Consider the following 13,587-nt stretch of genomic DNA (forward strand, 5'->3'; position numbering starts at 1 on the left):
TTTCCACCCTAGAAGTTCCAAAATATCACTTTCCCGCCCAAAGTTAATATTCTGTTATGAATAATACTTTGGGTACTAATGGATGGGTACTAATTTGTGTACTAACTAAAGCATAGTACCCGTACTATGTGCATAGTACGGGTACTATGCTTTAGTTAGTACACAAATTTGTACTCATCCATTAGTACCCATAGCATCACTCTTCTGTTATTATTTAAAGCCGATTCCAACGTAAAAAATTATCTTCATCACCATTGTTTGAATCTCTAGTCTTCTTTCTAGAAAACTCCTCTCACTCCGGCACTTAATTTCTCGTCGATTATCAGTCACTGCAAAGCTAGAGTTTCCTATTCTTAGTTGATTTTTGACTGATTCCGATGGCGAATATTCAATCATTCACCACCATTCGATCTAGTGGCCTCCACTTTACAAAACCTTTCTTATCTTAGCTCTTGGTAACTCGCCGAATGTCTGTTGAAAAAGTGAAGTTTATTTTGGGCATTAGCGAAATATAAACTTTGAGTGAGAAATGGGTATTTTAAAACTTTTTAGGTGGGAAAATGTCATTAAAGCAAACCTTGGTTGGGAAATAGTCGTTTACTCTAATTAAAACCATGGTTTGGGAATGTTGGTATTAGTTAATAAAATCTATGGGCGTCAGTGATATTTTGTGAAACATAAGGTGTCTCATTGTGAGGTTGAAAGTTAGAGACATCCCACAAAAATAACCGCTCCCCAAATTCAAAACTAACCAAACCAATACATAAATTTATATGCACCGACTTTACGTATACCCAACTCTGCACTCTAAAATCTCACCCGGCATTCCCCGTGCCCCCTCTCCTCTTCTTTTTATTACTCATAACCTCCCTTTCCTTCTCCTTCAACTCCTCCACAAATCTCTCTCTTTATCTAAAATCTTCATTTCAATCCCCATTCCACGCGACGCCTTTTTCAATATTTGACCTCCTTATCATCTACGCTTTCAGATCTACGTCCTTTAAAAACCCTCAGATCTGCATTACATTAACAAACACTTGTACTTCACTCTTCACTTCTCAAACTCAGTGAGCAATGGTGATGGCTAAATTCTTCTGTTTCTGCTTCTGTTTGTTACTATCTGTACAGTATTCTTTATCTCAAAATTCACCGGGGCCGTCTCCGGCGTCACTTCCGGGAACATCCGGTGATTCTCCTCTACCGTCGCCAGTTCCAGCGCCGGAAACCGGATCTCCATCCGATGCTCCGGTGAGTTCACCGGTTTTTTCTCCACCAGCACCTTCGCCTTCAGATCTGAAAGACGCGCCGTCGTCGGCACCGACTCCCTCTTTGGCTCCGAGTCCATCGCCAACATCAGCGGGCGATGTGAACCACAGTGATTTGAATACGAATGAAGATGGAAAGGAGACTTCTGGCGGCGGTGGTGGAATGAATGGAGGGAAGAAGGCGGGAGTTGTGGTGGCGGTTGTAGTGGCAGCGTGTTTGGTTGGGCTCGGAGGGATGGTGTACAAGAAGAGACGAGATAATATAAGAAGATCTCAGTACGGTTACGCAGCAAGAAGAGAGATTCTGTGAAGTGGAATTAATGGTTAGAGATTTTATTTGAAATATTGATTGTTGGTATTTAGTTAATTTCGATTGGTATTGATATAAATTGTCATTGATTCTTGATTCTTTGTCAATTTTGGATGATGTAGTTTGATGAATGATAATAATAATAATATGCAGTGTATTAGTATTTGTTGATTTAGAATTTACATGAACATGGTTGGATTTTGGCAGAGAAAGTGTGAGATGCTGGATGCGTATTGTACTATTACATTCACATGCAGAGCCAGTACGAGTACTAGGTGTGTCTTATTGGGTATTCATTAGCCAATTTGCAGTTGATGTTGTTAGGTTTGTCTGTATTTTGTTGCGTAATTTTAGAGGAGTACCAGTAGGAAGTAGGAACACCTTCTTTCTCACTCTGGCAGTATATTTATTGTTTAATAATGGCGTTTGAGTATTGCTTTTCCCACATGGCAACTTAATTGCTAAGCATATGATTGCATTTATTTTAGGTTGGGTCCTCCTCATCATTCATTAAGCACTGTTTGGACCGAATTCGTTTCTCCTAATAGAATATAAAAATTATTAAATTAAATTTACTGTTCTATGGTGTATATATGACAAGGAAATTGCATCATATAAAGTTTAGAAATGAGGTTTTTTTTGGAAAATGATACAGACTGAAAAAAGGATAGCGAATTCATGCATCGATAGATGTGGCATTATTATGACTGTTGATTAATTATGAATTGTCACGTTTGTTCGATGCATGAATTCAATATACTTTTTCTTGCTCCTTTTTTTTTTTGGGATAAAATTTTCAACTGACATAAAAAAAAATGGTGCCAGAAAGAAGGGAATATTCAGTGAAAAGAGTGACAACAACATGAAATCTTAATTTTGGTTTAAAGGGAAGAATGCCATTAAATTTTATATTGATATTTGAGATTGTTGTAAATGAATGATGTTAAACTTATGAGCAAAGGACATGTTCCCACCCAAGGTTAAGCGAAAGGAGTAATGCTATGCTTACTCACAATTTTACTAACCATCTTACAAACCTGGAAAATATAACGGCATAGTACGGATACCATACGTATAGTACCCGTACTATGCCGTTATATTTATCAGGATAGTAAGAGGTTAGTAAGATTGTGAGTAAGCATAGTTTTATTGTAAGCGAAAGACCAAATTTCGTTTTCTCACCCTTAAATTAACAGAGAAATGTTGAATGAAATGGTGAAAGGGTAACATAGTCTTTGAACCCACGCCATTCCAAACCACACCACAACCTTCCCACTCCTCTCCCTCCCTCCTTTCTCTCCCAGATCCAACTAACATCACCCTACCACTGTCGCCTCTTCTTTTTCTTCTTCTCTTCCTCTCCTTCGTGTCTTCCTTCTACTTTCTTTCTTTTTCCCTCTTCTTCACTCTTCTCACTTCTCGGAATAGGCTCCGCAGTGGCTAGATTTGGACGCCTTAAGGCCATCACGCTGTGGCAAGATTTGGCCACAGCGTGATGGCCTTACGATGACCAAAATCCAAGAGCCTCCACCTACTACCGTGATACTTCATTGCTGACCTTTGCCCTTCCAGCCATTTTGCTTCGCCGCAGACGACCATTTCCACAACTGTTGTCGCTGCAGTTGTGTTTTGGAAAATTGTTGGTTGTTGGATTTTTGTGGGAGATTGAGGACGTATTTTGATTTCTGGTTGATTTGTTGGAGTGTTTGATTGTTTTTGCTGCAATTATTGGTTTTTCTAGGTTGATTGATAGATTGAAGTTGGTATTTTTGAAGTTTTCTACATCTGCCCCCAAGTGTTCAAGAAAAGTCCAAGGGATTTGCTTTTGCAGGGAGAAGGGCTACTGTGCGATTGGGTTTCACAGATGTTGCTGGCTGGTGCGATTGGATAAGAGTGGTGGTGCGAAGCTGGGTGGTGATGGTGAATGTGGTTGAGTTTTGGGTGGCTTTGTGGCTGAGTTTGTGGTGTTGGGTGGTGGTGGCTGGATACTGATGGTGGTGACAGGTGGTGGTGGTTGGATGGTGATGGTGGCTGGGTGCTTGAAATCAAAAGTCAAAGGTAGTATAATAATAGCACACTCTTAGCTGTTAAATTCATTAATAATGCTAATTTAAGGTGAGAATCTAGAATTTATGAAACCAACTTTACATTTTGCTTAACCTTGGGTGGGAACATGTCGTTTACTCTAAATTTATTTACCAATTTAGATAAAATAAGATTAAGTTACTGTAATTGTAATTGTAAACCTAGAATGTTCCAAGTTTTGGAATTTATTAACCACCTAAGCTGGATCCAGGAGCCATTCACAACTATGAAGTCCAGAAATGTTTTGGACATTTTGGTCCCCTCAATCCACAACTAATAAATCCAAGGGATGCTTTAAAGGCTATGATAACGAATTATAATAACATTTGGAACTTTGCTAAATCAGCATTATGCATGTATTAAATATTTGGTGAAATTATTCAACTTGCATATAATCCCTGGACAGTAACACCATATATATAAAAAGGTGTCAATTAATGGTAGAAAGATAATATGTTAACTAAAATGGGAAATGGTTGACAACCTCATTTCTTAATATGAAAGGCAAAGCCTAGGTTAAGCTAGAGACTTCATTTTCTCATCAGTTGGCACAATGTCAAGTCAATCCTCCTTTGAAATTTAACCTCATACATGATTATTTCAAGCTTATCCATCTGGAGGGAAGGGGAAAGGGGAAGTCTTATCATTATTGTAGGTAGAGACACACGTGATATCTTTAATAAACTTGAAAGAGTATGATGGTCCTTCAGCTTTGTGAAGAACACACTCTTCTCAAATTGGCGGGGAAACAGTTGAGGTTTTGGTCGGATTTGTTTTATTAATGTTTTTGATCAATCACACAATTCACAAAGCCACTCTACGTCTAAAAGGCGACGACTCATTTTCAAGGTTATTGTTCCAATGATCCAGACCAACAAAAGATAACTTAATCTATCTTCAACTATGAGTTGATTTATATACTTATCCAACAAAACATTTTGTAAGTTAATCTATAACGCAAATGCTTAAGGAAATACTAGATTTACTATTGACGGGAGTGTTACAACATCATTTGTAGACCAATTGAGGAACAAATGATGCTCCGCTTTTAACTTATGTAATGCTTGTTCCTATGGGAAAATTTCCCAGGTCCTGTTCTTACTGTCTAATTCTTTTTATAAACCCATGTGGGTTTCAATGTACAACAGGATATGTATGGTGATCTCCCTTCAATTGTGTCTTTATTATGTTACCTACCAGAACCACCTGAAATTACTCATCAGCGGGAGGGTCCACCCACCGCCCGTGATCTTTTATCAGCTGAATCAACGCGTCTGTTGCTTGCTCCATCGCAATTCCACGCTTCACCACAGTCTGCATTACAAATTCAACTTAAAATCATAACAAGCTTTAGTTTTTAAGGCAATGAAGTGCTTCAGGAAATTGCACGTCCTGATTTATTCTTTCTTGATTAGACATGTAACTAGTTCAGTTTCCATGAAGTGCATGATTTTCAATAATCACATATTTATATATTTCAATGATACCCATTAAAGTTCCAGGGCTACAAAGCTGCAGTACCTTCCCAACATATAAGTCAATCTTTCCAGGAGACCCACCAACGTATCCAAAGTCTGCGTCAGCCATCTCCCCAGGTCCATTGACAATGCAACCCATGATTGCAATCTGGCAAAGAGGGAAAAGAAAATAAATTATACTGCTGATCTTGATTAGCAGAATAAACATCATCTAATCAGTCAAGAGTCACAAGTAAATACTGAAACGCCTGGCAGATGATCTGTTTTTTCTCGTATCTCTGCACTTATTTCTTGAAGGTCAAATAAAGTTCTGCCACATGACGGACATGAGACATACTCCTGCACGAGATTCAGGCAACACATAATGATCAATACCATCATTAGCTTTGAGATGTTAAATTTTATTCATTTTAAAAATCGATCTCCATACCGTCTTTGTATTTCGCATTCTGCAACCTTGTAGTAAGTTGAAAGATGTATTCCTAAGAAAATCGAAATCCTGGCCAGGGCCTTCCAACAGGACACCATCACCAAGTCCATCTACTAGAAGGGCTCCTGCATTAGCTCCAGCACCAATTACCAAGTCATCCCTGAAAATAGGACAAAGAGTTTAAGCCATAACTATTTATACCTCCATCTTATCAACAAGTTGTAACGGTTTTCCAGTTACCTGTGAATCCCATTTGGAAACTGAATATGGTGAATTACAGGGAAGTTTATATTATTTTCTGCTAGATACTCAAAGAGCCTGCAGCAAGATGAAAACTTGGATCATTAGCACAAGGAAATAAGTGCACAGGGCATTGAAGAATGCCATTCTATATAAAATAGTGAAATGGAAGGATACAACTCAGTTCAATATGATCATATGGCTTCCCAGGAAAATGCACCAGGTCACACCTCTAGACACCATCTCAGGGATCTAATTAACTTAAAGAAGAATAATAACTCAGTCTCGAAAGCAAAAGCATCAGGGAACATCAGCAATCTTAAACATAACCTACTTTTTCTCCCTCACACCCACACATACATGGAAAGCAGACTTGCATTCATCATATAAACTTTGACTTTAGTAAATAGGGAAATCCAAAAGAGCTAGAGTAATTTGTTTAGGGCAGACAAGGGTCATATCTGAACCAATTGAAAGACGGATTTTAGAAGGCAATGTTCTGCTTGAATATGTCATTCGTTGATCAGGGAAATATCACAAACATGCAGCTTGCATTTTTTCCCCCAATAACTGGGCAATCAAACTAATAAATTGTTATCCAAAAATCGATCAGGATTGATATTCCAATATTGTAGCCTTATTTAACTAATAAAAGATTTGCATATTTAGAAGTCAGTAACATTTTTACCTCCTTGCAGCATGCACTCTACCAATTTTATCTTCAGTAAAGGGTAAATCATGAAGAATCATAGTCGCATCAATGTCTTTGAGGATTTCCAACTCTTCATAGGGTTCATCACCTCGTAATGACACAACCAAACGTGTTCCTTGAAAAAAAAAAATATCAATGTGATATGAGCATCAATTTCAGCAGATATATGAAATTTGCTCACCTTAAGGATAAAACAAACAAAAGAAAAACAAGGAAAAAGATATTCTTAATGAACCCAATCCAGAAAACTGTGATAAAGCAACACCTTCTGGCAAAAGCTTGTAAGCACCGGTTGATAACTCCTTTAGATTTACCAGAGCCATGGCATTGGGCAATGGTTTTGTCAGCTGCTCAGACAAAGGAGTTATAACCCCCATACTTATGTCTATCAACCGCTTGAGAGCCAGACGCTGGTAACAATACAAAAAAATATTACAAGTCATGTCATTTATTCCAATCAAGTTACGAACTAAAGCAGCAAATTATTTAGGAACAAAGTCAGTCACAATTGATTTAGAGAATGAAGGGGAAGAGAAAGAAGACATAACTATATTTCCCTACAGTAAAAAACATAGAGAAGTAGGGTCCTTACAGCATCATGATCATCAACTGGTGGAAGCTCTCTCAACAAAATAGAGTCTACTGTTGCTAGATCCTAAAACAAAGTTAAAATGTGTCAATAAATTACCACACTTGAATGTATATAGCTTTTCTTGAAATAATGTTGAGTTAGAATAGACCTTAAATGGCATTCCAACCACAAGTTTTGCTGCAAGTGACTTGTACAGTAGTTCAGGTGCCTAAGAAAAAGATAACAAGTTGATAAAGTTATTTTTATTTCTCAATCCCCTCCTGGAAAAAAACAGGGGAAAAGAATATAGGAAGAGTAGCTGACAGATTGTTACCTTCAACTGATCCCGAGAAACAGACATGAGAACTGAACCATCACGTTGCAGAACCCCTCTATAATCTACCTCCTCACCCTGTACTTAAGAAGAATCAGTTTCTATTTGAAAAGTAAAAAAGAAGCAAAAAGTAGGAATAATGTGATGCCAACTTTCCACAAAGTTAAGGGCAAACCTCCTTTTGCATTGGCAGTTGACCAGATCGACGCTGAAAATCGAAATAATGTCTTTTCTTTTCCTCAAATGGCAACTGTAAGAAAAAAATATTCCATCAAATGATATTTAAACTAATATCACAGAATTTACTGCATTAGAACTGACTAAAGGATATTGTAAAATCCTACCACTCCTTGCTGAAGATTAGCTGCTTTTGTACCCAGGTTGGCCAACCTTCTGCATGGATCTATCTCCTCCTCTGGTGGTTCTGTAAGTGAAACCCTGATTGTATCACCCAAACCATCCTGCATATCCAACACAGTTCCTTAATTTTGCAATAATCATGATAGGAGCTGTGCAAGTGTAATGCATCTTGTAACATATAACTAAAGACAATGAAGGAAGATTTTGAAAGAAGCACGACCAGATATATGAATCAATGGACCAACTTATTTCTATCAAAGGCAAAGCTTTTCAGTTCACAAACTGTAATCACATAAAATTCCCTCTAAATCGGCTGTAACCTTATGGAGGTTTGAAGAACAACATTTGGTAGTATAAATGCCAATTACAACAAAATAACATGAAAATTCTGAATGGCTAATTATTTTAGTCACTATGAAGTTTAGATTATATCGTACCTGAAGAAGGGTCCCAATGCCAATGGCAGATTTCATACGACCATCTTCACCTTCTCCAGCCTCAGTGACACCCAAGTGTAATGGATAATCCCAGCCATGAACATACATTTCAGCTACAAGCAGACGATATGCCTGGACCATGACAACTGGGTTGCTGGCTTTCATAGAAAATACAAAGTTATGGAAGTCCAACTTTCTGCATATTCTTGCAAACTCAAATGCGGATTCAACCTGTTTTATATCCCCAGTTAGTATGATGTGACCGAGGTTGGAGCCAAAGTTGTCTGGCAGTGAGTGAGAAACAAAGTGCTTACCATTCCCCTGGGAGAATCCCCATAGTAGCTCATAATACGATCTGAAAGGCTCCCATGGTTTGTCCCAATACGCATTGCCCTTCCATACTTCTTACATTTCTCAACTAATGGAGTAAAGACCTGGTGTAGTTTAAAGGGGGCAAAAGGTAAAGGTAACTATAGTGATAAGAAAGTAAACAAATTAACAGTGCTGAATGATCCATCTTCAAGGAATAAGTGTTAATTTTGACTAAATCAAGCTTTTTGCAAACATTAAGACAGCTGAGAAAACACAAACATTTCAGAGAGGAAAACATAGTTTTTAAACATTTTGCCTCCATCCGACTTGATACAGTACTCAGTATCATTGGACATACGTGCTTGCACAGAACTTTAATAATCCTATATGTAAAAATTTGCAGACTAACTTTTAATATGAAAGCACATGTTATGTCTTAAAGACTACAATATGCAGGCTACTAATTTCTTATATAACTTATGAAAGAAATCTATCAGATATAGACATGCGACAACTTCAACTTTTATTCCCTTATTCCATTTAATCCCATTTTACTGCTCTTTTCTGGCAAGTATACTCACATTTTATGCAGCAAAACTTGGATCTAATTTGGTGAAACATTAGATAATTTGCCAAGGAATCCTTATAAAGAAATGCATGATTTAATTCAAGACATCCAAAAAGTAAGTACAAACTGATTGTAAAGTTCTGTGACCTGCTCAATATGCTCCAGTTCTTTTTGATAGTCCTCTTCGGTGTACTCTAGCTTCTCAAATTGAGCTCGTCTATCAGCTGCAATGAATTACCTTGTTGATTTCAGAACAGTTGAGATCAATATCTAAAGGAAATTCAATAAATGACAAACTGCATACCAAAATTTCCTGGGTTGACACGAATTTTGTCAAAGCATTCAGCAACTCGCAGTGCAACAGCAGGAGCAAAATGAATATCTGCCACCAGAGGTACATCGTAACTGCAGAAATCGTGATAGGTTGATTATTTTATTAGATATGGAATTGTCATTTCAGAAAAGTTCAATAATGTTTACAATAATTCAGACTTACTTTTTCTGCACCAGTGAGTTCTTGATCTCATAGCAAGCATCTGCTTCTTTCTTCCCCTGAACTGTAATCCGAACAATATCTGCTCCCTTGTCCGATATTCTCATTACCTATCATAAGCATATCGGTTAATTAAATTTAACTACCCAGAATATTAAAACCAGCATCATGATAAGCCATCAACAAGAAGGTTAAACCTCTTGTAGTTTCACATAGATAACTTTGACTAAGTTACTGAAACCCATGATATCTAAAAAACGTTGTTTTATAAACTATAGAGAATTTAAGTCATGTTTCCCAAAAGATTTACATATTCTTCCAACTATATTATCAACATAGAAAAAAGTGTTCTAGATCTTCTATTTTGTTATTTACAAAACAGCCACTCTGTGATTTAGTAGTTTTTCAGGTTGCTCCATCTTTTAGGGCACTTCAATCAGCGTAACCATAGAAAAAATCCATCAGTAGTGACTCCAACATTTAAACAATGAATCAGTAGTTTGCTAACATATAATTAGCAATCGGTTACTGACAAGAAGAAGAGCATGGCATGCCAGTCGTCAAATTCATGGCTGGTTATGCAACAGATACATTAACATGGTCCTAATCTCTAAGCTATTAGGGTGAGCAAAACATACAGATTGTTCACATAAAAGAAGGAAAGTTAAAGAACCTGTTCAACTGTTCCAGCAACATCCTTAGTGTCAGTTGTAGTCATTGTTTGAATTCTAATGGGATGCTCACTACCAAGAGCCACATTTCCCACCATCACCGTCCGTGTTTTCCTTCGGACAGTTTTGTGAATGGATTCACAATACTTTTGTCTAGGAACTACAATCAAACAATCATTCATTAGGTTACACCAAGCCATGCATAGACAGAAAGTATGCGCATGGAAGTTAATGATTCAAAACCCTTATCTGTGTCTGGTTGATCAAAAAATAAATATATATAAATAGAAGACAAAAGCAGTTCAAACAGTACACCCCACACAGCTAGTAGAACAAACCTAATAAGCGTAATTAAGTTAAGATACTAATATTCAATCAAAATACCAAAGCAAACAGAAAAATAAGTAGAATTTATCATTATTGGGAACAATATACATGATTTTTAAGTACAAAACATAAGACTAAAGACAACTTATTCCTACTAAACAAAACCACTTTCAATTTGACCTCTTGCTGCCGATACTCATCAGATATAAATACATCAAGACACCTGTAGGGTCACTCATATTTCCTCAATACAAAAATTACCAACACAAAACTTAGATATTCGTAATAATACAATTTTGTCACGTTATTGATGCAACTAGTTACAACAGAAATCTTACTTTCTCCTGTTTTACTCCAGTGTCTAAGCTATCAAACAGATAAAACAAAAGAATCAACATAACAGATCAAGATTTATGTACCTAATAGAGGACTTCCTTCTGATGCAGGCTGAAGCTCAGCAATATCCGAACCAGGATTTGAATTCCTTATCACAGATACTCTTCTTCTGCCAGATTTGCACTTTCTCAAATCACAAACTCTCACAAAATCCATACTTTTCGCGAACCCCAGGCCTGAGTCCCTGCTCTTTAAACCCGGAAAAGAAGCTGGTACAGTCCCAGTCGCCATTTCCACAGAATACTACACCTACCCTCACAGTCCCAAAACACAAATTCAACGTCAACACAATTAGTTAAATATAAGACCAGTGATCAAAACTTCAATAATATAATGAAAGTTCCACTAAATTAAGCCTCGTGCATGTATCTACTTCACTCAAGTCACTGCAAAGCATTCAAAACTGCTTGCATAACTTTCCTAAGACCAAAATTACCTGGAAATTGCTCGAAATAATTAAAAAAAAATAAAATAAAAACGATTTTGGAATTCAACTAAATCAAAACTCGGCCAATTACTTAAGTTCAGTTAAAAGTCACTATCATCAATTTTCCGTCCTACTTCCAAAATTTTCTCAGCAATCAAACAGCTACTGATCCTAACACCAATTCCACAAGCATTCACAAAATCAGCACCTCAGTAATAATGAGTCGGAACCTTGTAACAGAAACAGGAAAACACTGTTCAGAGCAATCCTGATTTCACAAAACCGATAAGCAACAGAGGTTGTAAATTACCTTAAATAAAGAAAAGGAGTGATGATTCTGATTGGGTGAAGCGAAGAGTCTAGAGAGGAAAGAGACGAACTGGTGGTGGGAAGATTTTGAGAGGGATTTGTTTGCAATAATTTACAGAAATATTAGGTTCAATTTATTTAAAAATTTTCTTGAAAATGGATGTGAATCCAGACAAAAACGTTTTTTTAGCATCTTTGCATTGCATCTGTGGCCATGAAAAAGGGCTGAAATTAATTATAAATATGATGATATTTCCTTTTGTCCCCTATTTCTTTTTAATTTTTATCTTGGTCCCTGATTTTAGTTATTTTCTTTTGTAATGCTCTACCTTATTGGTGTGGCGTTGTTTCTTAGAAGTTAGAATAATCTAAAATTTGAGATGATTAATTAAGTTAATATCTATCTCCATTACGGCAAAACGGTTGGGAAGATTTACTTTAAAATGCGAAACATGTTTATGTTATTTTAATTTAGAAAATAAAGAAATAATTTTAAACAATCACAAATAGAACATCAAACTAAAATCATTTATATAATTTTCCATGGAGATGAACACTCTAAGTCTAACCATCTGAAAAAAAATGGCATAATATTTAAGTGTGATAAATTTTTTTACATTTATGTCATTGCACTTTCTATTAAATGTAATTTAAATATTTAATTTGTAAATAATTCAAATTGTTGCTATATTATCATTCTATTTAAGCATAATACCTTCTAACTTTNAACGATTTTGGAATTCAACTAAATCAAAACTCGGCCAATTACTTAAGTTCAGTTAAAAGTCACTATCATCAATTTTCCGTCCTACTTCCAAAATTTTCTCAGCAATCAAACAGCTACTGATCCTAACACCAATTCCACAAGCATTCACAAAATCAGCACCTCAGTAATAATGAGTCGGAACCTTGTAACAGAAACAGGAAAACACTGTTCAGAGCAATCCTGATTTCACAAAACCGATAAGCAACAGAGGTTGTAAATTACCTTAAATAAAGAAAAGGAGTGATGATTCTGATTGGGTGAAGCGAAGAGTCTAGAGAGGAAAGAGACGAACTGGTGGTGGGAAGATTTTGAGAGGGATTTGTTTGCAATAATTTACAGAAATATTAGGTTCAATTTATTTAAAAATTTTCTTGAAAATGGATGTGAATCCAGACAAAAACGTTTTTTTAGCATCTTTGCATTGCATCTGTGGCCATGAAAAAGGGCTGAAATTAATTATAAATATGATGATATTTCCTTTTGTCCCCTATTTCTTTTTAATTTTTATCTTGGTCCCTGATTTTAGTTATTTTCTTTTGTAATGCTCTACCTTATTGGTGTGGCGTTGTTTCTTAGAAGTTAGAATAATCTAAAATTTGAGATGATTAATTAAGTTAATATCTATCTCCATTACGGCAAAACGGTTGGGAAGATTTACTTTAAAATGCGAAACATGTTTATGTTATTTTAATTTAGAAAATAAAGAAATAATTTTAAACAATCACAAATAGAACATCAAACTAAAATCATTTATATAATTTTCCATGGAGATGAACACTCTAAGTCTAACCATCTGAAAAAAAATGGCATAATATTTAAGTGTGATAAATTTTTTTACATTTATGTCATTGCACTTTCTATTAAATGTAATTTAAATATTTAATTTGTAAATAATTCAAATTGTTGCTATATTATCATTCTATTTAAGCATAATACCTTCTAACTTTGACATATTTCTATAATGTTAAAAATAGGTTCGTCATCAGCAAATGAATTAAAATATTTTCAGTATATATATATATATATATATATGAGGCATTAAAAAATAATCCTCTTGTCTAACTTATAATAAATGAGTTTTGAGTTTAGTTAGGGC

General features: G+C 35.9%; 2 protein-coding genes across 4 annotated transcripts; one reads left to right on the forward strand and one right to left on the reverse strand.

The window, feature by feature from the left end:
* Window positions 1-756: 756 nt before the first annotated feature.
* LOC116105030 (alpha carbonic anhydrase 8-like) lies at window positions 757-1,981 on the forward strand. Its single transcript, XM_031391455.1, has 2 exons — window positions 757-1,588; window positions 1,783-1,981. Exon 1 carries the CDS (start codon window positions 1,075-1,077, stop codon window positions 1,573-1,575), a length of 501 nt encoding a protein of 166 aa, XP_031247315.1. The 5' UTR covers window positions 757-1,074; the 3' UTR covers window positions 1,576-1,588; window positions 1,783-1,981.
* A 2,711-nt stretch (window positions 1,982-4,692) lies between these two features.
* On the reverse strand, window positions 4,693-12,899 carry LOC116105012 (4-hydroxy-3-methylbut-2-en-1-yl diphosphate synthase (ferredoxin), chloroplastic). 3 transcript variants are annotated; one of them, XM_031391431.1, is made up of 21 exons: window positions 11,727-11,912; window positions 11,508-11,646; window positions 11,013-11,238; window positions 10,269-10,426; window positions 9,599-9,705; window positions 9,407-9,507; window positions 9,250-9,326; window positions 8,537-8,656; window positions 8,223-8,453; window positions 7,770-7,886; window positions 7,601-7,675; window positions 7,426-7,503; window positions 7,261-7,320; window positions 7,113-7,175; window positions 6,786-6,930; window positions 6,497-6,635; window positions 5,809-5,886; window positions 5,569-5,728; window positions 5,379-5,477; window positions 5,182-5,286; window positions 4,693-4,974 (listed from the first exon to the last, which is right to left on the reverse strand). In XM_031391431.1, the coding sequence occupies exons 3-21, from the start codon at window positions 11,218-11,220 to the stop codon at window positions 4,873-4,875; spliced, it is 2,223 nt and encodes a 740-aa protein (XP_031247291.1). In that variant the 5' UTR covers window positions 11,221-11,238; window positions 11,508-11,646; window positions 11,727-11,912; the 3' UTR covers window positions 4,693-4,872. The 3 variants fall into 3 exon arrangements, with proteins under 3 accessions (XP_031247291.1, XP_031247290.1, XP_031247289.1); XM_031391430.1 differs by lacking the exons at window positions 11,508-11,646; window positions 11,727-11,912 and adding an exon at window positions 12,714-12,899; XM_031391429.1 differs by lacking the exon at window positions 11,508-11,646.
* Window positions 12,900-13,587: the final 688 nt, after the last annotated feature.

Source organism: Pistacia vera, unplaced genomic scaffold (assembly GCF_008641045.1).
Source record: "Pistacia vera cultivar Batoury unplaced genomic scaffold, PisVer_v2 Contig491, whole genome shotgun sequence".
In the NCBI taxonomy this organism is placed as follows: Eukaryota; Viridiplantae; Streptophyta; class Magnoliopsida; order Sapindales; family Anacardiaceae; genus Pistacia; species Pistacia vera.

Bases quoted from the DNA above. Each gene is read 5' to 3' on its own strand.
- LOC116105012 (XM_031391430.1), bottom strand. From the start codon at position 11,220: ATGGCGACTGGGACTGTACCAGCTTCTTTTCCGGGTTTAAAGAGCAGG. The intron at 9,706-10,268 runs GTTCTTTAACTT...TGCTTATGATAG, and splicing joins TTGCTGGAACAGTTGAACAG to GTAATGAGAATATCGGACAA. The intron at 5,287-5,378 runs GTATTTACTTGT...CCTCTTTGCCAG, and splicing joins ATCATCTGCCAGGCGTTTCA to ATTGCAATCATGGGTTGCAT.
- LOC116105030 (XM_031391455.1), top strand. From the start codon at position 1,075: ATGGTGATGGCTAAATTCTTCTGTTTCTGCTTCTGTTTGTTACTATCT.